The sequence below is a fragment of the Phoca vitulina genome, unplaced genomic scaffold, assembly GCF_004348235.1.
Source record: "Phoca vitulina isolate PV1807 unplaced genomic scaffold, GSC_HSeal_1.0 scaffold55, whole genome shotgun sequence".
Classification (NCBI taxonomy): domain Eukaryota; kingdom Metazoa; phylum Chordata; class Mammalia; order Carnivora; family Phocidae; genus Phoca; species Phoca vitulina.
In genome coordinates, this window is record NW_022589758.1 from 2,258,459 (window position 1) to 2,283,203 (window position 24,745).

A 24,745-nucleotide genomic window follows, 5' to 3' on the forward strand; every position below is an offset into this window, starting at 1 on the left:
AGGCGTCATGAATTACAGCAGCTAGCACTGCCCTTGCACATAGTAAGTATTCAGCGAGTCTTTTCCTTTGAAAAACAGGACTTGAGGGGCACCTGGTAAGCGTCTGCCTTCGGCTCAGGCCATGATCCCAGCGTCCTGGGATCGAGCCCCACATCAGGGTCCCCGCTCCGCAGGAAGCCTGCTTCTCCCTCTCCCGCTCCCCCTGCTTGTGTTTCCTCTCTCGCTGTGTCTCTCCCTGTCAAATAAATAAATAAAATCTTTGAAAAAAAAAAAACAAAAAAACAGGACTTGAGGGGTTTAGACATTTTGCGAATTTTTCTCAAACTTGAGTAACACAAGAGACCCGTTGTTGACTCAAATTATTATTAATGCCACTGAAGTATATATATAAGCATAAAGCCAGATATGAAACTCTTATTTGACTATAAAACAATATATGTACAAGATTATAAAACCGGGTGAAATTACACATCCAGTAAACTTCAAATCTGCGTTAATGTAGTGTTAGGGATGATGTGAAACAAGCTTTCAGCATGAACATGGTACTGATTGGAGTTGGGAGTGCCACTACTGTTGCACTGTAGTTATTTACCAGTTGTTGTTTTTTCCTGTTAAAATACTGTGGCACCTTCATCTGTACTCGCGATGGTGTCATTTGTCCTTCACATGGCAGAATCTAACAAATATATATTAAACCCGCCTGTTTAATACAATGAAATTAGTACTAACTTATAAAATTATATATTAGTTATAAATGCAGATGGAAGCACTGAAATCACACAGTAGTACTGCATTATAATGTTTGCCATCCAGATTATGCAGGCAAATCTTCAGACATTTCTTTTTTTTTTTCCTTTGACGTATAACTGACACATTAGTTTTAGGTATACATTGTAATGATTTGATATTTGTATACATCGCAAAAATGTATCTAGACGATTCTCGCAGTCCACAGGCAAGGGCCTCAAGTAACCAGTATTCTTTAGCCTTGTGAAACATAACTATAGGCATTTTATTTACCCTTGGAGTTGCCTAGCAATTATTTTTAGTACCAATACTTGGAATATTTAGAATGGGAGGAGCAGGATGTTTACCTGTGGCCTGTGTTAGCATCTCTCTTTTATTTAAAACTGGACCACTAAAGGCAGGACAAAGCATCAGGGATAAAAGGAAAAAACAGGGTAGGTTGGAGTTATTGATGCCCTTGGTGTCTGTCTCCCCCCGCCCCTCCCCCACCCCCTTAGCGATCTCAGCTACCTTTGTTTACTTAACCTGTTTTCTTCCAATATAACTTTTTTTTTAACTTCTTAATCTTTTTTTCCCTCTTTTAAATCCTAGAGCTGTTGTTTTTATTGCATTGGATTCCCCCCCCCCCCCAACCTTTGACTTCGCGAAGTGCTTTCAGAGTGAGCCTTTGTGGAGAGCCGGGTGGATCATGTTCTTCGGCAGTTTAGTCAGTTGAAGGATACAGTCACAGGTTTGGTCAGGATTATATAGCTAATGGCAGATCCAAGTCTAAGCATTTGTCTCTGGACTACTGCTCCTACTTTGGCCCATTCCAACTCCTAATTCTTAGTGGTGCTTCATGAATAGTGTGGCCTACCAAACACTGCTGTTCATTGTAGCACACATTGGATGGGCAAACAATACCCAGAAGGCTAGAATAGGGAGATGGTCTATAAGAACTGCTGTTAAGAGTGAATTGGAAAATGAGTGGTAGAAATTTCTGGAATATTGACCTCTCATTTACAGGTAGCCTCTTCAGCAGTTCTACCTGAAATAGCCTGAAATGAGCTGCCTTGTCAGAAATTAAAGTGACATTAAGAATAAAAAGCAAGTTGCGTGATTCCAATTTATAGTTATATGTATGATACAATTAGATATACTATACTTAATATGTATCCTTGCATATGTTTGATTGTACGTATTGAGCAAATGCTACACCCAGTACTGTTAATGATCACTTCCGAGGAGTGTGAGCTTGTTTTTGGGAGGATAAAGGGGTGACTGAGTCAGGCAACAGATACATATATGTATATATATACATATATATATTTTAAAATATTTTATTTATTTATTTGACAGAGAGAGAGAGAGAGAGCAGGAACACAAGCAGGGGGTGTGGGGGAGGGAGACGCAGGCTTCCCGCTGAGCAGGGAGCCCGATGCGGGGCTCTCCCAGGACCCTGGGATCATGACCTGAGCCAAAGGCAGATACTTAACGACTGAGCCACCCAGGCGCTCCAGGCAACAGATAGTTTTGAATATCAGCTGTGCCAGGCAATGTCTAGTCTATGGGTCAGTCAGTCATAACTCCTGTGCCAGGTTCTCTGGAAGGCCCTTTATGTACATTAGCTCATTTAATAATCTGAATAATTAGATTTTATTCTCTGTGAGTTAGAACTTATCCTAATTTTTTTTTTTTTTTACCTATTTAATTTCAGGTGCTGAAATAATGAAATTTACTTAAGTAAATTGTAATTATCTAGGACTGGGTGTGCCTTTGATTAGACCTATACTCAACATATGTGACAGAAAATCTTTTTCCTTGAAGCCTGAGATCTTCTGTTATATTTCCTTAGGATCACTTCAGTTTTCCTCCTTTTTTCCCCCAAATTTAAATTCTGAATGGGAAGTTATATATATATGTATTATTATTATATAATAAGTTATTATATTAAAGATATTTTCCCATGTTCTTATTTTGAAAATGTTCCAGTGTACAGAAAGTTGAAAAAATGGTACAATAAATATCCATGAACACATCATCCAGATTTGCCAGTGTTAACATTTTGCCTTACTCCCTATATAGATGGATACATATGTACATTTTTTTTTTTTTAAAAGATTTTATTTATTTATTTGACAGAGAGATACACAGCGAGAGAGGGAACACAAGCAGGGGGAGTGGGAGAGGGAGAAGCAGGCTTCCCACGGAGCAGGGAGCCCGATGTGGGGCTCGATCCCAGGACCCTGGGATCATGACCTGAGCCGAAGGCAGACGCTTAACGACTGAGCCACCCAGGCGCCCCTGTACATATTTTTTTCTGAATTCATTGCATGTCAGTTGCAGGTACCATGATCTCTCACCCCTAAATACTTCAACCTGTGTCTCCTTAGAATAAGGAGCATAATATCAGACTTGCAGCCAGGTAAGGAACAGTAATTCAGTGGTGTGATATGCAGGCCATACTTGAACTTTCCCAATTCAAGATTGATGATTGTGAACAGTTCAAGCCAGTTGTCTGGTAGAATGCCCTACATTCTGGATTAGCCTGTCTTCTCCTGATTAGCTTCAGGTTACACTCCTTATGGCAAATACTACAAAGCCGGTGCTGTGTACTTCTCATTGCACACATCAGGAGGCCTGTAATGTCAGGTCGTTCCACTCCTAGTATTGCTACAAGTGGTCAGAGTGTTGTCAATCAGATGCCTCCATTGTAAAGGATGTCTCCCCTTTGTAATTAGTACTCCTCTGTGAGCTGATGTTCTGAGATGGTGTAAGTATTTTCTTCCCAACAAGTTTTCATCCGATGTTTTTAGCATATTTTAAAAAATCAGTTCTTTAGTTGGGGTTGCAAAAATGACCTTTCCACTTAAGTCTTTCTACATTTTTTAGTTGCCATTCTTCTGTAAAGATGAATGTTCCTTTTCATACTCCACCACTTTTTTGAGTATCACTGTGGAACCATCAATTTTTTATTTTTTATTTTTATTTTTTAAAGATTTTATTTGACAGAGAGAGACACAGCGAGAGAGGGAACACAAGCAGGGGGAGTGGGAGAGGGAGAAGCGGACTTCCCGCTGAGCAGGGAGCCTGATGTGGGGCTCGATCCCAGGACCCTGGGATCATGACCTGAGCCGAAGGCAGACGCCCCCATCAATTAGTTTTTTAAATTGAATGTGTTATCTACCATTATTGTTCTTTTTGGGTTTCAAATTGTTTCAAATTTGGTTGGTTGGAGCCCTTATTAGAAGGCTTTAAAAACAGATTCGTACCATATTTGTAAAGATTAGATTTTATCTTTTTTTCCCCCTGAATCATTGACCAAGGTTTTACAATATTTGGATCGTTTAATAAAACATTTTAAATTTCCTTAGGACTCTCACAGAAGGAGGAGGAGGATGCTTTTATTGAAGAACAACACCTAGAAGAAGAGAAGCTGTTGGAGATCGAGAGGTCAGCAGTGATCGGAGAACTTCCTCATGAATCCAGTTGTTTTATTTGAATATTATAAGTCTTGGGGCACCTGGGTGGTTCAGTTCATTGGGCATCTGACTCTTGATCTCAGCTCAGGTGTTGATCTCAGGGTCGTGAGTTCAAGCCTCGTGTTGGGCTCCATGCCACTTAAGAAAAAAAAATAATAAAAAGAAAAATAATGTAAGTCTTTACGAACTAGTACAGGTCTTCTTTATAACACCTTGTACAAAACAGGTCTTATAAAATAACCCTGGATAAAATATTTAAATCTCCACCTGACAGACTAAAATTAGATGTTCTCATTTTTCTAAATGGGAGTATTTTTCACTATTTTTGCTAATTTGAAAATGTTTTTGAAAAAGAAATTGAAGTAAGTATAAAGAGTGAAAGGGCTTCAATGAATTCAGCATACCCAAAGATAGCCGCTGTTAAAAATATAAGAGTGTAGATGTACTGTATGTGTTTATGTCTATAATGGGAGGTTATTTATGCATTTTCATTGCTTTTTTTGCTTAATATGTAGGACCTGTATTTCAGTGTTGATTCAGGTACCCGATTCAACCATTACAGTGGCAACATAGTGTCCATTGTATAGATGTAGCATAATTTATTCTTGATTCATAATCTGTAGTTCTCTACTGATGGAGATTTGGGTTATTTACTATTAAATAACATTCACTTAGTATTTACCATGAATTTCCTATTTCCTATTATTTACTGTTAATTTATACTCACATATTTTTACAATTCTATGAAAAGTTGCCATGAGTATCCATGCTTATATATCCTTGGTAATTGTCCTATTATTTCCTCAGGAAGATGCCTAGAAATGAAATTGTTGGGATCAAAGGATAAGTACATGTAAAATGTCGATGGTTGGGTAGAAAGGGCACCCCATTTTGCAGCCCTTCCAGAAGTGAATCAAGGTTCCCGTATCCCCATACCTTCTTCACTCACACCAGGCATCAAGTTTTAAAACTCCTGTAGTGAAAAGTTGCATTTCATTGTTTCAAATGTACATCTCTTAATTAGTAAGTTTGTGTATTTTTTTAATATATTTTATTACCTATTTTAGATTGCTTAAGTATTGCACCTTTCTCTTTTGGGATACATTTTTTTACATTTTGTAAGCAAGGTTATTACTGATTAAGGATATTCATCCTTTATCTGTCATATGTGTGATGTATGTTTTTCTCATTTGTCATCAGTCCTAACTTGACTTATGGCATTACCTATCGTAATTTGATTTTCACGTCATCAACTTTCATCATGATATCTGACTGTGGTGTCTGGACTGTAAAAGGCCTCCTCCATCCCAAGATGATGAAAATCTTCTATTTCTCTCAGTATTTTTCAGGGGGTAGTTTTTTTCCCAAACCGTGCACAATAATGTTAATGTGCTTAATGCTACTCAACCGTACACTTAAAAATGGTTAAAATCCTAAATTTTATGGTATGTATATTTTGCCACAATAAAAAAATATTTTTAAAAGGAGTAAGAAAACTTTATAGACACTCTCTAGCTATTTAGTGGCATGTTTAGTAGGGAATGTTGCTGCTTTGCATGTAATTCACTCCTGTTCTCCACCTAAGCACATAAATAGGTGCAATCAGCAAAATGCCAAAAGAAAATGTAGTAGTGATTGAGAACATGGAGTCGATTGAGCCAGAACTGCCTTCTAGTCCTGGCCCTGCCACTTAACTAGCTGTGTTCAAGTTGCTTATCTCTCTAAGCTTCAATTTCCTTGTCTTAAATATAGAGATAAAAATGGAAAAAAAATCAATCCTAGTACCTACCTCATGGAATTGGGGAGATGAAATGAGGTGGCAAGTATATGCACTTAACCTAGTGTTAGTAGATAGGAGATGCTGTAATAACTCTGGTTGTTAGAGATTTCTGTTATGATGAAGATGATGTATATGGTTGAAATAGGGGTCATTTTTGTTGTTTTCCCATTTAATTTGAGGTGCTTCTTTTAAATCAGGTAACCAGATCTTTGTGTTCCTTTGATCTTTGTTCCTGTACCAGTCGCATGATAGTTTGTTGTTGAAAAGCAAGAGAATGAATTCTGTGGAAATACCGTACGGCTTTATGTACTGCCTTAAAGCAGATGTATAGCCTCCGAGAATAATGCAGGCAGACGATAAAGTGGTGAGGTCAGCTTGGATTGCGTTACTCCAGACTGTAGGGGCAAGAGCTCCATTTGGATTTGTGTAGGGACGATCAGCGCCTTTACAAGGGAGAGTGCGGGAGGAGTGCAGGGGCGCAGGGGAACTAGAGAGGGGAGGAAGGACAGAGGGTTGGGCGGGGTAAATGGGACTAGGCCAGCTGCACTTGTTAGCAGGCAGTCAGGGAAGTTAGGATTCTAGCCTTACAGAGGCTGGGACACAGGAGCCTTCTCCTTCTTAAAGATTACATTTCCAAGAAAGGGCTCTCAGGTCCTTGAGAGAGACCGAGTCACAGTTATAAGCCGTTTTTAGTAAATGCTCTAAGAGCGAGGGCAGGGGCCAATGGTCCTGTTTTGGCTAGAGCGGAGAGTCCGTTTTCCCAGCAGCTTTGAGCTTTGTCAGGCAGGCATTTTAACGGGTCAGGGGGCGGGTGGAGGACTGGGGTCAACCCCAGGGCACAGCCTGACACTGCTGGAAGCCAGGCTAGATGCTCCTCAAGTCCTCCCATTGCGGGGGAGTTCTTCAGTTCTGCTTCTCAGCGGTATATGCAAGTTACCAACATTTCAATTCTCTAACCTTGACTCTTGAGGTCTTAGATTTATATGCGCTTTGGTTCGGTTTATATACAATTAATATGTTCCTCAAAAGACTCCTAAGTCAGAATTCTGCACACTGAAACATCTATACATAACCCACAACATGCACAGGACCATTGACCGATGTGATGTGTCTGCCTCCACCATGGTGAAAAGATACGCTCCGGAAATGTGGAGTTGGAAATGAAATCTCTTTTCCCATAGGGTATTTGAAATTGTGAATAGGTTCCCCAGGCTATACCTAAAACCTTATGTAATGCCTAATGTTGCTGAAGTAATACAGAACTGTTTCTCGTATTTCACTTCCCTTTTACAAATTCAGTGGGAAAATGCAATCTAAGTTCTAAACACCTGATTGGCTTTTGAACTTTTGAAATGTAACCCATCACGGGGCGCCTGGGTGGCTCAGTCGGTTAAGCAGCTGCCTTCAACTCAGGTCATGATCTCAGGGTCCTGGGATCGAGCCTGGCAGGGAGCCTGCTTCTCCCTCTCCCTCTGCATGCTGCTCCCCCTCCTTGTGTGCTCTCTCTCAAATAAATAAATAAAATCTTAAAAAAAAAAAAGGAAAAGAAAAAGAAATGTAACCCATCTTTCAGTTAGAAACTTGTGGTATTAATGTCTGAGATGCTTGCCATTTTAAGGTAACATCACTCTTTGTAATTGGTCATTTTTAAAAATAAACTAGACACCTGCTAATTTATTTGTATAACTCCTTGTCATCTTAAAACCCGTAGCTTCCTTTATTTTAAAACATGCTCAAATAGAGTTTTAGTTCCTTTTTTTGAGCAGTTTACATGCTAGGGGCAAGTCACGGCGGACTCTTAACTGTCTAGAGGAGCAGGGCAAAGATAGAGGGTGGCAGATGCCAGGTTTCCATAGTGCTGCGGTCTCGCGGGTGCCGCTTGTAAAATGCATAGAAGAGGAAGGGTAGGACCTTCTGAACGTGAAAAGCTAGATGGTGCCTTGAGACTTGCTGTCATCTTTATTGACACCTAAACATCCTGATGGTCAACCTAAAGGGAAAGTTGTAGTGTCCTCATTCTATGTAAAAGATGTCACAGATAGGAAATGTAGAAGTAGGGATTTTCAGCTGTTACCCTCTAGGAAGAGAGCTACTGAGACAGAGTGCTTTTCCAAGATCACTACTCATATCTTCTGTTCCTCTCACCCTCCACTTAACTGCTTTCTAGAAAATACCTTTCGTGATAGCTTAATCATTCCCAAATATGTCATTTTGCTATCATTGTGTGTATGTAATTGTAAACTAGTGCTCATTTATTTGATTACATCATTACATTGTAGGCAAAAATTACATGAGGCATGGTTACTTCGGGAGCAGAAGGCACAAGAAGAATTCAGAAGAAAGAGGGAAAAGGAAGAGGCAGCTAGAAAACGGCAGGAAGAACAAGAGGTATGATATTAATCAGATGGCCAACTAACTAATTAGTTAACCAAAATAACTCTCAGTAAGAGTTACAGATCTTGAACTTAAAAAAATGGGTAGTACCCCTTTTACCAGTGGTAAAGTTTTTCATTTATCTGCCCCATATGTTAAATGTTTTCAAAAAGTGAGTGACAAGAATTACCGTTCCTTCTCTTTCTTTTTTCCGGTAAAGAGAAAATTAAAGGAAGAATGGGAAGAGCAGCAGAGAAAGGAGAGAGAAGAGGAGGAACAGAAGCTACAGGAGAAGAGAGAAAGAGAGGTGATTCCTGTCACAGGAGGATAAACGCACTGCGTATCCTCTTGGTGCACAGATACGGTGTGGGCTGGGGCTGAAGAATGAGCTGTAGGCATATCAGGGTTTGGGCTTTGTTTTCCTGTCTAGGAAGAGTCCTGTTTTTAGTACAGATACACGTTAGAGTTCCCTTATCTCTTCTTTAGGTCTGTGCAGTGAAGTTTTTCCTTCAACTGCCCATCTGCCTGTTTATACCAGACATTGGCAGACTTTCCCTGTAAAGGCCAGAGAGTAAAAATTTGGGGCTTTATGGTGTGTATGGTCTCTGTTGCAAGCATCCAACTCTGTTGGTGCGGCATGAAAATAGCCATAGATAATATGTAAATAAATGGTTGTGGCTGTGTTCCAATAAAACTCTGTTGTTTTATTTTGAAAAACAGGCAGCTGGCCCCTGCTTGCCACTTTGTCCCACCCCAGAGCGAATGTATTTTTGCTCTAGCTCTTTACATTCACACCAAAGTGTTTTTCTGAGATTGTTGTATATGGGTTGACCCATTTAGAGAATATTTTCTGTTGTGTTCACATTTACTGAGTTAATAAGACATTTAACTGCTTATAACATGTCAGCAAGAATGAATTGACTGAAAAAAAAATCAGGAACTCCAATATTGAGGAATTAGGAAATATTTTTTGTTGCTAAATCTTGACTTCCTTTCCAACTTGGCTATAAAGGCCGTTGTAGCTAACACATAGTTACTCATTAGAAAAAAGAATCTATAAGTATATGTATGTATCTTTCCGGATCTTTTAAAGATTGCTTTGGTATATTTTGCTGCTATTCCTTAACACAGTGTATTTATTTCCAAGATCCCACAGCTCATCATTCCTTGACTGATTTCCTCAGGATGTATCTTTTCTATCATATTCCCAAGTTTGAATAGCATAAAAGTGGGTAGTTTTCATGGAGAAAAATGCATTTGTTTATATCCTAGTCATGATAGGGTAGAAGCAGCCTCCACAAACTTTGTTTTTTGTGTGTCAGGTCATCAGTTATTTAAAAAATGCAAATTTTTTTTTAAGATTTATTTATTCATTTTAGAGAGACAAAGAGCACATGTGAGAGAGAGTACGCGAGCAGAGGAAGGGGTAGAGGGAGAGAATCCTCAAGCAGACTGCCTGCTGAGCGTGGAGCCTGATGCAGGGCTCGATCCCATGACCCATGAGATCATGACCTGAGCCAAAACCGAGAGCTGGATGCTCAACTGACTGAGCCACCCAGGCGCCCCTCCAGTGCAGATTTTTAACACCTTCATTTGAGCACTGCGTTACAGATGAGGCGAGACCATGCTAGCTTTTTAGGGGGCAGGGAAGTTGTTGGGAGCTTGTCATTGTTTTTATAGAGTAATCGATTCTCATTTTAACAGTAGAATGTTCTCAATTGAAGTCTTTCTGGCATCAGATAAAAGCAAAGGCTTCTTTTAAAAAAGCTAAGGCTTTTGTTTCAAAGGAAGTCAGGTGAGACATTATGGAGAGGCAGGTAAAATGAGGTAGGTTGTAAGCATGTATAAAGGGATATGCAATCCGTGTTTCTGCTGTGTGCTAGATACTTTTCTAGTAGAGGGATAAGAGCAGTGAAAAACACAGTACCTGCTCTCCTTGAGTTTTTTAGATGGGGGAGCCAGATGATAAGTAAGCAAAAAAGATAATTTTAAGTGCTATGAGATATGTTAAGTGCTATAAAGAAATAGAGTCATGTGATAGTGATTGGGATAGGGATGTACTTCTTTAGATTGCCTGGTCAAGGAAGACTTGTCCAAGGAGCCGATGTTTGAGCTGATACCTGAGTGCAAAGATCTTGGGGAGAAGGGGTCCAGGCAGAGGGAAGAGGCCTGAGCATGGAGCTGAAAAGATGTCAGGGTGCCTGAATCTTGGAGACCAAAGGAGAGAGTGGTGGGGGTGAGGGAGGGGGTCAGGAAGGTAGGCAGGGTCAGCTCATGTAAGGCCTCGTGGACTGGAAGGAGGAGTTTGGGTTTTATGTTAAGTGTCATGGGAAGCCATTGCGGGGTTTTTAAGCAGGGTTTGACTTCATTTAATTTATATCTATACCTTTACCAGATCATTCTAACTTTTGTATATAAAGAAGGAGGGGAGAGCAGGGAGTGGTCACCAAGGAGACAGGAATGAAAATAGAATGAGCAGTTAGAAGGCCACTGTTCCAGGTAGGACATGACGGCGGTTTGGATGAGGGGAGTGCTTAGTAAGGATAAGTACTCAGAGCTGGGGTGTGTGGCGGGAGAGGCGGTGGGGCCCTGGCTTGGAGACTGAATGGGCAGGGAGGGCAAGGAAAAGGAGAGGAATTCCAGTTCTGCTTCTTAGGTTGTTAGTCCGAACAAGTGGGCAAATGAATGGCAGCATCAGTTACTGAGATGCGGGGCGTTCAGGTGGATGGGGGTGAAGAAGACCCAGAGCTGCGTTGTGAGCACGTGAAGTTAGCCAGGACCCCCACGTGACCGGGTCGCATTCTCAAGCAGCTACACAGAGGAGTCTTTTATGTAATGCTTTAAGGGGCTAGGGAAGAGAAGTCTGTGAAGAATAATTTAAAACTTTTAAATGACAGTGAGCTCAGAATTTACTAGTATATTGCAAGACTCCTTTGCCTTACCGAAAAGTTTGAGATTTTTTCATCAACCCGAATTACTACTGTTCATGTCATAATTTAACATCTGTTAAGTGTTGATGATGTTTGATCTAAGCATTGCATTATATAATAATTCACTGATACTATATCACTCATCTTGAAAGCTAGAATGTGGTATATATGATCAAATATGCTAAATATTACTGTTACTGAAACTATTATAAGACTGTGTTTTGCAATGGGAGCTAATAAATGTCCTATTTGAATAAACATTCTCAGCTATATGTCCTTTGAAAGCTTTTCGGAAGATCTGTGCTGTAGAAAGCAAATTAGAACCTGAAGCCTTTGGCGTGTGTTTTTTGTTTTTTTTTAATACACATGAGCTTCTTAACCAGAGAAACCAGACGTGACTTTCCTGACTTGCAGGTTTTCATTAGTCCTATGTTTGCACCATTTGTAGGAAGCTGTGCAGAAGATGCTGGAGCAGGCTGAAAATGAGGTATTTTCAAACCTTTCATTCAGAATTTGAGACCAGTGAACATTTCTTTAAAAACTGTCCCTCTAGTAGAATGTTCATTTTGTGGTAAGCTATGTAGGTCACGTCTGAATATCAGAATCACTTCTGCAGCTCTGTGATTTTTACAGCAGCAACAGCAGCAAGAGGTTTTTGATGAACAAAAGCAAATGGTATCAAGTTGTGTCCCCTGTGGCCTCCCCCCACCCCCCACCCCATGGACTGTACTTACAGTCCTTAAAGTGTGTGCGAGCAACACCACGTGCTGTTGTCCCAAAATAAACGGGTGAACTTGCTACAGAGCAACTTGGGTCTCTCTCAGGGGTGGTTCCCTGACAAGTTCTTTGACCCCATTCAGAACGGATGGGCAGCAGGGAGACCTCGGTGACTGCTTCCCGTAGCCACGGCGGTGCCTAGTCCTGGGAAATGACTGGGAGCCAAGAAAGACACAGTGCATGTCTCTGGACGATTGTTTGTGAAGTCTCGATTGCCTGTTATGACCTAAATGTGTATATTCTTAAATCTATTTTTTTTTTTGACCAAAATAATTTGAATACATTTTAAACATCGAGTTCGTCATGGATTTTTACACCACCAATAAAGTCATGGTTATTTTCAACAGTTGGAAAATGGTGCCACATGGCAAAACCCAGAGCCACCCATGGACTTAAGGATAATGGAGAAAGATCGAGCTAATTGTCCATTCTACAGTAAAACAGGAGCGTGCAGATTTGGAGATAGGTAACTAATTTTGCTTTATCATGTCAGAATTCAGTGCATCAGAATGTGGAGGTTGTTCAGTTCTCTCTTTGGGAGCACCACGGGCTTGAGTTTGAGAGGTCCCCGGTCAGGCGTTGGCTGCATCCTTGCTGCTTCTCCGGTTGCATTACTCCTCTGTTCCCCCAGCGGGCTCAGCTGACTTCTCTCCTGGGGCTTCCTTTGCATTCCTTCCACAGCTTCCAGAGACCTTGTGCTTTTTGTCTTCCTGTGCTTGCGTGAGTCCACGTGGGACAGCTTGGATGGGGAAAGAACATATTTCAAGAGACCGGAGGAGCAGCTTGGCTTTATTTATTTACTTACTTACTTCTGAGTGGCCAACACTGTGCACAAAAGAGGCTTTGAAAAACTGGCATGCCCAAAGGGATATCTGTGAAAGACAGGACCCGAGTGAGTGAGGAAAAGTATTCTAATGCCCCATTCTCAGTCTGTCAGCTCTGACTCAGGAACAGAGCCAGGGTGCAGAAGCAGACTTGAGCAGCTGTCCCTTTGGGCAAGTTACTTAAGCCTTCTGTGCCTTCGAAGGAGGTGGTGAGGCTGCAAGGAGTGGATGAAGGGCAAGCCCAGACACCGTGGTGGGCATACGGCAGACACTGTCCTGAGTGGTCGCTGGTATTTTCATTTTGTTATGGTTGCCCTTATTCTCTGAGACACTCCGTTGCCCGCCTTTTTTGGCTCAGTGTTGTTTTTTTCTCTTCTTTTTTTTTTTTAAGATTTTATTTATTTGCCAGAGAGAGAGAGAGAGAGCGCACACAAGCAGGGGGAGAAGCAGGCAGAGGGAGAAGCAGACTCCCTGCTGAACAGGGAGCCCGATGCGGGACTCGATCCCAGGACCCTGGGATCATGACCTGAGCTGAAGGCAGACGCTTAACCGACTGAGCCACCCAGGCGTCCCATGGCTCAGTGTTTTTGAAACAAGGCATTCATGTAGAGAACTAAGTGTCGATGTCTTCATTCATTTAGCAAATATTTAAATACTTGATAATATGCCAGGCATTGGTGATGTTTATCATTTGGCTTATTTATGAATGAACAACTCAAAGGAGAAAAATAATTCATAATGGTGAATGAATCTATCCAAGACAAAATCTAATGATTACTAAGCATCCTGCAGAAGAGATCTAATCATTTCTTAGGGTCCTATTAATCCCGAAAGGGCTATGAGTAGGCAAATTCATATGTATTTAATGAGAAAACTGTATGTTGTCAGTCATGTTATTCTATTCATAAAATTATCCAAGCCATGAGTTTCATGTCCTTCTTTAAAAATACAAACTTTCTCTCTCTTCCTCTTATTTTTCTTTTTTAAGTCAAGCCCTCATGCTTTTTTATGTTTTTTAAGAGCAGTGGCTCTCAACCCAGGTACACGTTAGAATCCTCTAGAAAGCTTTGAAAAATTTATGTCCTACCTCTGGTTGAGTAAATCTCTGAGACTTGGGCGGCCTTACTTTTGAAATGTCCTCAGGTGTTTCTCCTGAGCCCTAGGACTGAGAGCCACTCATGTAGGACGTGTAGCTCCTTTTATAGTTTATAGCTGGGGTTGTATGAAGCCTGTGAAAGGATTCGTAGGATGTGGTCAGTAGCAAACGCCTCCTCTTGAGGAACTAGCAACTAAGGAAAGGAGAAGAGACTTTATTCCTTTTTACCTTTAGAAAAGTCTCCTGAACATATGCTTAGTTTCATCAAGAAATAGTAATAATTGATGTTAAACACCCCCCACCAAAGAAAACATGGGAGGTACCTTTGAAAGACAATTGAGACTCAATGTAAATTCACATTTGTGCGGGTAGCCGAACCAAATGGCATTTAAGGTTTTCTGGCTGCAGAATTCCTCGTTTATGATGTATCTCTAACATTTCCTCGAATTCTAAGACTGTGGTCATCTGATTCTAAATTCTCCTTTTGATGGGCACAAGTGAGAGAAGGGGAAAAGTCCTAAATGGACAGTGCTTGTGTGTGGAAAGGAGAGTGGGCCGCCAGGCTCTCCCACCCACCCCTGAGAGTCATTCCAAGGAAATAGTGACAGTGAGCAGATTAGTTTGTGAACATTTCTTCGTATTTTTATAGGCATATGAAATTTCACCATCACAGCAATCAAAATACAAGAGCAATTTGGGTATTTTCGTCATTCAAGTGATGAATTGTGAAATAAAATTCTATGAAATGAGCAGTTACAAAATCCAAGTACCATCCCTTGAGACAATGAAGCGTTCCCCTTTTCCAGAGAGCCGCAGTGACTTGCTCCAGAATCACACAGCTGTTCTTTCCTGTTAAGGCTTGTCACTTCAGACAGACACTTCCATCACCCCAGTATTTCTTTGGTGGTTCTGGTTTTGTAATTAGTCCACAGTTCAATTCTAGGACCTTTCTGGAGTTGATACTGCTTGGAGTCACAGCTTTGAAGGGAGTTCTGTGTTGTTGTTCATTTTTTTTCCCCTCCTGAAAACATTATCACTGATGAAAGGTAAAACTTATTAGTTATTCATAACTCCCTGGTTTCCAGAAGTGATTGAAAGAGGGCTCATAATGTACTGCCCCAAGTGTAATGAAATAAATGGAAAGCAAGGAAAGGAGGAGAGAGGGAGTTATTGTGAGTGTGCAGTACACTTGGCTCTGGATTTTAACACAGCCCAGGCAGAGATTTAGTTCTTACCAAAAAGGAAGAATGCGTGGTATCTCTGGAAAGACTGAGATTTTCCAGGCATCAGATTCTAAATGTTTCTCCCATGGAATACTGCGTAAAGACACTGAGGAAGGAGGTGGACGATAACTTCGATAGATGTTTTATGAACAGCTGCTTACGTAATTTTCCCGAAAATGTTTCTTATAGAGACCTTCAATAAATTATTGCAGCCCAATTTCAGCATGTAACTTGAAATCTGTGAAGGACAAGGGTAGTGGGTACCTCGAGTGCTCCCTCAAGAAGAGAAAAAGAGGTGTAGTCCGTTAGCTCTACCTGAGGGGGCATCTGGAGACCACATGGTTCATTGGCTGACCTTGGGCTAGGGTAACGTCTTACTATGTGATTTCAGGGCAGTCTTACTTGATTCAAATATCTGCATCATAAGTAAATAGCATGGCCTAAACCAGGGGTTCCCAAATATGGCTGATCTTCAGGATCAAGTGGGGAGTTACTCTGAAAATATGGTTCCCCACCCTGAGGTCTTAACAGATGGTCTGGAACAGAACCTGAGAAATCTCAGTTCTTTCCAGGTGATTCTGGGAATCACACAGGTTTGGTATCACACCTGTAGATTGCCTTCCCAAATATCTCGTCTTAGCTGCCTTCTCAGTAGGAGCTGTAGGGCTAGCCCTGAATATACACAGATTGTATGGACTGTCTCCAGGCCAAGTGGGGATTTTCCCTAAACAGGGACTTGGGCTCTGTTCCAAAACTCAGATGCTCGCTTGACACCCTAGGAACTAGAGCCAGGTTCATTCAGATGTAATAATCCCATGAGCAGAATTTTAACCCTGTTAAATTGGTTCCTTGTTTAAAATCTGTATGTGCTTCCTCCGTGTAAAATTCTGATTCACCGCTGACACTTGCAGTCAGCTTGAACTTTCACTCTTTGTGCTGTTGGTAGCTATACTTGGGAAGACGGATCTCATCACGAGGTCTCTACTGAATCATCTTGGAGGGTCCTTTGGAGCACAGAACATTTCCCATGACTGGACACTGCACATCTCTGAGCCGGGTGCGGTGTGCGGGGGGCACCCTGAGGTGTCTCACGTGGGGCACAGATGTATATCATAGACATGGGAAGTGAGGAGGAGGAAAACATTTAGTCATTTCGAGGCGATTGATTTTTCTAGCACTTGCCTTTTTCAGCTTTTTTTCTTCCTTAGTTCTGGGGATTGTTTTTTTCCTAAAAATTTTGTCTTAACCAGTTTTTTAACTGGAAACCTAATCAGGAAAATCTGACTGTTTGGAACCTTGAACTGCATTTTTTTTTCCCTTCATTTTCAGAGAGGGAAGTAAATAAACTCATATAAAAGACTGAAATGACTCAGGTACAACCTGGTTCAGCTTAAACTATGAAAAGAAAGTTGTTTTTCGTAATGGTTAGCCACCTCATGACGCGAGAATTCTCTGTATCATATCATATATAGTGAACAGGTACTAGACTGGAGGTTAACTCCCATCTCTTGGCCCTCTCTTAGCAGCCATGCGCCTTGGATAAGTGTGCTTCTCTAGGCCTCAGCTTCCCGCTTTGCAAAGTGGGGACAATACTAGCCCCAACTGTCCTCACGGGTTGCGAAGATCAGAGGAAGAAATATAAAAATACCATGAAAAATACGAAATGCTATATATACATATGTGAAATTGAACTATTCTCTTGGCTCGGAACTCTTACATTACCCTATTCTCTAAGCCCTGAGGTAGTTGAAGATCATATAGACCCAGGATTGTATTGTTCTCACCTTCCTCCTGAGTCCCACATACGGTATCCTCATGCCTGTCACCGCAATCTGCCATGTCAGCGGACCTTCTTTTTTCCTATGCTTTTACACATATAAGGCTTTGTGAAGTTCATCAAAAGGCTGCTGAATGGCATATGAATGTGGAAATAATTCCCACCTTTACATCTTAATGAGAGCAAATATATATATCGGTCAGTCTTAGAGCAGTTTAAGTGTTGCAATTTGACACCTGGATGGCGTTTATTATCTTGCAATTAAGCAAGTTCTTTGAGTCTCTATCTCCAAGTTTAAAGGGAGCTTTTGATGTGTGATTGCTAACTCTTGGAGTGCTGCATTTAAGTTCTCCTTTCACATGCAGGTGTTCACGTAAACACAATTTCCCATCCTCGAGCCCCACACTCCTTATTAAAAGCATGTTCACAACGTTTGGAATGGAGCAGTGCAGAAGGGATGACTATGACCCGGATGCCAGCCTAGAGTACAGTGAAGAGGAAACCTACCAGCAGTTCCTGGACTTCTATGATGACGTGCTTCCCGAGTTCAAGAACGTGGGGAAAGTGATCCAGTTCAAGGTGGGTGTGCACGATGCACATGAAGAAGGGGACTGCTTCACTTCCCACCAAAGTGCCCTAGAGGACGCGAGTGCTAGGGCACAGGCTGTCTGCCTGGGCGGGGCGTGTGCGATGGCACAGGGCCTGGTCCAAAGTTGGGCACCCAGGTGCTCGGTGAATGTGACTCCCTTGCCACCAGTCCTCGTTGCCTGTACGGCAGAGGGACTACCTGAAATCCGAGCTGCATAAGGTCCTGCAGGTAGCCGTCCCAGCGTTCAGTTAGAGGCTGCATATGACGGCGAAGGCAGCCCCTCCCTTCCTTGTAGTGGGTCTCACCCAGAGCCATGGTGCACGGCACGCGCAGCATAACACCTCTCCGCTTACTCAGTTGGCTGCATGATGTTGATGGCGCCTGCTTGCACCTTCCGGCCGAGATACTTACTCTTCTGGAGCTACCCAAGAACAGAAACCTTGATTCCTTTTTTTTTTTTGACAGTGTGTTCAGTCAGTACTCTCGGTACTGAACATAGTGTTCCCCAAATCGTGGCTTGTGACGCAGCATCCGGGTGAAAAAGAGCCATTCAGAGTACACAGTTACTGGAAAACATCCCTCAAGGCAAGAGTGAAGGCAGAGGTGCTAGCGGCTGCTCACGGGACCCCGGGCTTGAATCCTAGCGTACTGGGGCCTCCCACTTTGTGACTCGAGCAGACCCAAACCCGGATGAGTTTGCTTTGTTAGGGTAGGGGAAGGAAAAAAAAAGAGTAAAATCGTGAGTTTTTGTCCTGGGAGGTGGCAATGACGGGAAAGCTGGCACAGCCGGCAGCAGTCGTGAAATGCGAAGCTATACTTCTGTCCACTGGGTTCACAATTTTTATTTTTTTTAAAGATTTTATTTATTGGAGAGAGAGAGAAAGATTTTATTTATTGGAGAGAGCAGGGGGGAGGGGCAGAGGGAGATGGCATAGACTCCTAGCCGAGCAGGGAGCCCGATGCGGGGCTCCACCCCAGCACCCCGGGATCAGGACCTGAGCCGAAGGCAGACGCTTAACCGACTCAGCCACCCAGGCGCCCCTGAGTTCAAAATCTAAAAAAAAAAAAATCTTTTAAAATTTCTCTTTCCCTTTTACCTTTTGTTTCTGTTGCATGCACCTTCCGGTCTTCACACTGCTTCCCAGCGTAAGCAGCGGATTCTAGCGTGGCAGGGCCAGCTGGGAGGTCTGCATGGTTTGACTAGCTCTGTGCTTTTGAATGTGTCACTTTACCTCTTCTTGCTTTTGCCTCATCCTGAAAGGGAGGGAATTGGGCCCCATCAGTGGTTTCCCTTGTGGGGTCCCTACATGATACTGGTTCTATGAAGTCCGTGATGGAGCTGCTTTCAGAACTCCCACCTGGTTAGTGGAAATCATTACTTAGAACAGGCTGCACCTGCTAGCCACAGTGTGCTTTGGTTTTTGTTTTTGTTTTTTTTACCCCCTTCGATTTAGTTTTATCATCAAAGCTCATGCTAATCACATTAGCAGTTATAAATGGAAAGCTGTTTGGTAAACTTTTAGTAGGAAAAGTTCCAAAACATTGAATTCATCATGGAAAATTAATGGGTCCTTGGGAACCACTGGGTTAAATGATCTCTAAGGTCGCTGGTGCAACTGACGTGGCCTCCTGAGGCCTTTTAGACTTCAAGGATGGTGTTATAAACTATCATTAGTCTTTCTTCTAAGGACAGTGTTATAAACTATCATTATGGATTGTGCCTCTTTTTGGATACTCTAACAAAAATACTGTAGAACAAATTTGTAATATTGTAGACATTCATTTTGGAAATAAAAGCTAAACATTTGTATCAATATTTGAGGACCTTCTTACACCATTAAATAAAAAAAAATCAGATTTGTCTTTTTTTAAATTTTAATTCCAGTATGGTTAACATACAGTGTTAGTTCCAGGTGTACAATATAGTGATTCCAGAATTCTCTACATTACTCAGTGCTCATCAAGATAAGTGTACTATTAATCCCCTTCACCTCTTTCACCCATCCCCCACCTACCTCCCCTCTGGCAACCATCCATTTGTTCTCTAGTTAAGAGTCTGTTTTTCAGTTTGTCTCTTTTTTTCCCCCTTGTTTTCTTAAATTCCACAGATGAATGAAATCACTGTATTTGTCTTTCTCTGACTTAATTTCACTTAGCATTATATTCTCTAGCTCCATCCATGTTGTTGCAAATGACAGGATTTCATTCTTTTAGTAATATTCCATTGTATATACACCACATCTTTTTTACCCATTCATCTATCGATGGGCACTGGGGCTGTTTCCATAATTGGGCTATTGTAAATGATGCTGCTATACACGTAGGGGTGCATGTATCTTTTTGAATTAGTGTTTTCTTATTCTTCGGGTAAATACCCAGTAGTGCAATTACTGGATCATATGGTAATTCTATTTTTAACTTTTTGAGGAACCTCCATAGTGTTTTCCACAGTGACTGCACCAGTTTGCATTCCCACCAACAGTGCACGAGGGTTCCTTTTTCTCTACATCCTTTCTCTACATCCTTGCCAACACTTGTTTCTTATCTTCTCGATTTTAGCCATTCAGACCGGTGTGAGGTGATATCTCATTGTGGCTTTGATTTGCATTTCCCTGATGATGAGTGATGTTGAGCTTCTTTTCATGTGTCTTTTGGCCATCTTGATGTCTTCTTTGGAAAAATGTTCATGTCTTCTGCCCATTTTTAATTGGATTATTTGTTTTTTGGGTGTTGAGTTGTAGAAGTTCTTTATATGTTTTGGATATTAACCCTTTATCAAATATGTCATTTGCAAATATCTTCTCCCATTCCATAGGTTGCCTTTTATTAATAAGTTTTGTTGATTGTTACCTTTGTTGTGCAGAAGCTTTTTGATGTAGTCTCAATAGTTTAGTTTTTTTTTTTTGTTAAAGATTTTTATTTATTTATTTGAGAGAGAGAATGAGATACAGAGAACATGAGAGGGGGGAGGGTCAGAGGGAGAAACAGACTCCCTGCTGAGCAGGGAGCCCGATGCGGGACTTGATCCCGGGACTCCAGGATCATGACCTGAGCCGAAGGCAGTCGCTTAACCAACTGAGCCACCCAGGCGCCCTCAATAGTTTAGTTTTGCTTTTGTTTCCCTGGCTTCAGGAGACCTATCTAGAAAAATGTTGCTAGGGCCGACGTCAGAGAAGTTACTGCCTGTGCTCTCTTCTAGGATCTTTATGGTTTCAGGTCTAACATTTAGGTCCTTAATCCATTTTGGGTTTATTTTTATGTATGGTGTAGGAAAGTGGTCCAGTTTCATTCTTCTGCATGTAGCTGACCAGTTTTCCCAGCACCATTTATAAAAGAGACTGTCTTTTTCCCATTGCATATTCTTGCTTTCTTTGTCATAGATTAATTGACCATATAATCGTGGGCTTATTTCTAAGCTTTCTGTTCTGTTCCATTGATCTATGTGTCCAGATTTGTCATTTTTGAAGGCAAATGATCAAATGTTCAATCTAACTAGTAATAAGAACAGTGCATATTAAGTGAGATTATTCACACCTATCAAGTAAAAAAGTATAAATTCTGTTAATACCAGGAGTGGGCGAGGAAGCGTCAATTAGTAAAACCACTTCAGAGAGCAGTTTATCAAGACCTAGTGAAGTTTGAAGTACATATAACCTATAAGTTGGCACACTGCTTCTGGTTATGCATACTAGAGAAATGCTTCTACTCACAGAGACATGTTCAGGAATGCTGACTGCAGCACTGTTTGTTGATGAAAAATTGGAAGCACCTTGGATAGTCATCGTTAGAGGAGTAGATAAATAAATTTGATGATTTGATATATCCAATGTACAGTTAAAATGAGTCCTTATGTTTATGTGATGATATTGTGAAAAAAGAATGTAAAATATACATTATTTGTGTAAAAATTTAAAATGTATAAAGCAATACTGTACATTGTTTATCAATACATATATACAAGTTTCTTTGCATATGTGTACATAAATATACCCATGTATTCATAATAGACACGTCTATGCATAATATGTGTAGGATCTGATGGTGCGCATTTGATGTATGTGTATATGCCTGTCTGTGTACATATGGATATGAGTGTTGGTGTCTGTGTAGATAGGTGCACGTGTATTTGTGTATGTATGTTTGCATTTGGAATGTGAAGGATACTCCAGCCTCAGAGTAGTGTCTGCTCATCCCTGTGATGGGGAAGGGAGAATAGGCGGAAGGCTTTCAACTGGGTCTTTAATGTTTTGCATATTTAACCATTCATCAAAAATGGAAAGCGTTGGTGTTGAACCTGGGTGCTAGATATATGGGTTGATTTTTGTTCTCTGTATTTTTATGTATGTGTGAAGCATTTCATGTCTGTGAAAAACGAATCTGGATCAACAGGGATCAAATAGTTGGGGCCTGTATCACTGCCGTTTCTGGAAGCCTTAAACAGACCTGGGAGTGGTACAGTAGCTGGGTTTTGCAATCTTCCAATGAGAACTACTTTTGGTAGTGTTCCCCTGGACAAAGTGCATTATGATGACTGGAGGGTTTCTCTTCCTTCTTTTTTTTTTTTTTTATGATCAAATTCTTCGTTGCTCTTTAGGTCAGCTGCAACTTGGAACCTCATCTGAGGGGCAATGTGTATGTTCAGTATCAATCGTAAGTATTCTGAACATGAACATCTTCACATTTTGTCTTGGTATAGTGTTGTAATTATGTTGCTGTCTGGGTTTTTCCCACTAAATAGACAGCTTTCATATGCATGGTATTTTTAAAAATGTAAATATTAAGAGCTGATACAGAAATATATAGAGAGGGGACTTGAAAACGCATTTGTATTTCATTCGCTGGATACTTAACGTAGTTTTGAATCTTTTACAATGGTTATTTTTTTTATTTACATAGTTTTAATAACTAAAATACAAACTGAAAAGGGGTAACTAGCATAGAGAAGAAATGGAAGCCCCGTGTAATCTCGGTGTGCTTTCCGCCCCCTAAGAGAGCAGTTGGTATAGCCTTTCTGCTTGTCCTGCTGTTTGTCTGGGACATGCTGTGGCTAATGGGTTAAATTAACCGTTGTAGTAAGAAAAATAGCAGTCCTTGCTAAGAAAGGAGAGGCTCTGACAATGGTAAACACCTGTGCATTTTTAATGGTCCAGTCTTTCAGTTTAAGCTGCTTTGACTCAAGCTGATTTCCATGCATCAGAACCTCTGGGAGGGTTAGTAAAAAGCGTTCCTGAATATATTGTGAGCTTTCAGGAGCTTGAATGCCCTCATGAGGACTCCCTAGTACAAAAGCAGTGAACTTGGTGGTCCTACGGTAAACTAGTAAAAAGGTTCATTAACAGTGGGGGTCATCTCCATAATAGAAAGTTACTGTAAAAGGCATCCTTTAATTTGTGGCTTTTTTTAAAGGGAAGAAGAATGTCAAGCAGCCCTTTCCCTGTTTAATGGACGATGGTACGCAGGACGGCAGCTCCAGTGCGAATTCTGCCCAGTGACCCGATGGAAAATGGCAATTTGTGGTAAAATACAACACGATGATTTGACCCTAGTGGTTCCACTGTTGTGTAAAGGGACATTCTTAAGGGAAAAAACACTTTTTTTTTTTTTTAAGTTCAATGCGGGGCTTGAACTCACGACGCCGAGATCAAGAGTCAGATGCTCAACCGGCTGAGCCACCCAGGCGCCCCAAAAAAACAGTCTTTTAAAGGAGTAAAACATAGCTTTTGCCTCCCGAACTAGACGAGCAGAGATCGTTATATCAAGAAGCTCGCGTGTTAGATCAGTGCTAGACCTTGCGGGTCACTTTATGGACGAGGTGACTGTAGTGACAGTGTATCAGTGACAGGGTTGGGGCTAGAATTCCCATCTTCTCACTCTCATTCCTGGGCTTTAAAACTTGAGGACGCCTGAGGAGTCGTGTTTGTGGGAAGCCACCTTTTCCTTGTTGCACGGGCGGAAGTGATCTCTCCTCATTGGCTCCCCTCACTCAAGCTGGGTTTTTTCCCCCCCATCTTTATCCCTAATGAATTTTCTGTCATCCTTGCCACCTAAAACGTTATAACATTGCCTGCCTTGCTTGAAAGACATGCTTTCGTGCAGTGGAGACTGATTATAGCTGTAGGATCCGGTCAGGGTGCATTCAGTCAGACTGACCCATCGGACTGTGGCCGCCAAGTCAAGGTATGAGTCAGTCCTTTGAGTAGCCAGTAGTTTTGGAGGCCTCATTATTTTTTCATTTTTGTTGGATGGGCTTAGCCAAATTATTTATTGTTGAACGACTCCGGAAGCAGAGAGCTGGAACTGTCAATGCCTTAGGGGAGCACTTTGCTTACCCTTTACTTTTCTTGACTTTACACTTGCCTGCTTAACACCTCTTATTAAAAAAATATATAATTTACAAAGTCTTTATCTTTGGCAGCCTGGTCTTAATGGATGCTGGCAGTTAAAAAACCATTGATTCAAGGGGAAAAAAAAAAAAAGAATTTAGAATTCCTTGCTTTGGAAAGCAGAAGAACCATTATGCCTGAATTTGAAAGCTTGCAGGCTGAAAGAGATGGAACTGTTTTTTTCCCTGAAGGCGGTTATTTTTGTCAGTTCCTGGGAATCCAGTGTGTTTTCAGTGAGGTACTTCTGAGTGTGACATTGGCCTCCCCCAAAACAGAAGACTATTTTACCTGCTTGCTTATTTTATTTATTTATTTATTTAAGATTTTATTTATTTGACAGAGACAGAGATAGCAAGAGCAGGAACACAAGCAGGGGGAGTGGGAGAGGGAGAAGCAGGCTTCCCGCGGAGCAGGGAGCCCGATGTGGGGCTCGATCCCAGGACCCTGGGATCATGACCTGAGCCGAAGGCAGACGCTTAACAACTGAGCCACCCAGGCGCCCCAGTGCTTTTTTTTTTTTTTTTAAATAACAGCTTTGTTATTTTCCAAAGTAACTAATGATGTTGAGCATTTTTTGTGTGTCCTCATTATTGGCCATTTGTAAATCTTCCTTGGAGAGATGTCTAGATACTTTGCCCATTGTTAATTAGGTTGTCTTTTTATTATTGGGTTGTAAGAGTGCTTGATCCGTTCTACAGACAAGCCTCTTATTGCAGACATGATTGGCTAATATTTTCTTCCATTCTGTGGGTTGTCTGTTCACTTTGATGATGCCCTGTGAAGTA

At 41.3% G+C, this 24,745-nt stretch overlaps 1 protein-coding gene across 1 annotated transcript in view; it reads left to right on the forward strand.

The window, feature by feature from the left end:
* Positions 1-24,745, forward strand: part of ZRSR2 (zinc finger CCCH-type, RNA binding motif and serine/arginine rich 2) — a 29,737-nt gene that overhangs the window by 1,178 nt on the left and 3,814 nt on the right. The window contains exons 3-10 of the mRNA XM_032389543.1: positions 4,101-4,179; positions 8,268-8,376; positions 8,582-8,668; positions 11,740-11,778; positions 12,416-12,534; positions 17,354-17,567; positions 22,172-22,227; positions 22,984-23,093. Coding sequence (XP_032245434.1) covers positions 4,101-4,179; positions 8,268-8,376; positions 8,582-8,668; positions 11,740-11,778; positions 12,416-12,534; positions 17,354-17,567; positions 22,172-22,227; positions 22,984-23,093 — 813 coding nt within the window. The remainder of the gene's footprint in view (positions 1-4,100; positions 4,180-8,267; positions 8,377-8,581; positions 8,669-11,739; positions 11,779-12,415; positions 12,535-17,353; positions 17,568-22,171; positions 22,228-22,983; positions 23,094-24,745) is intronic.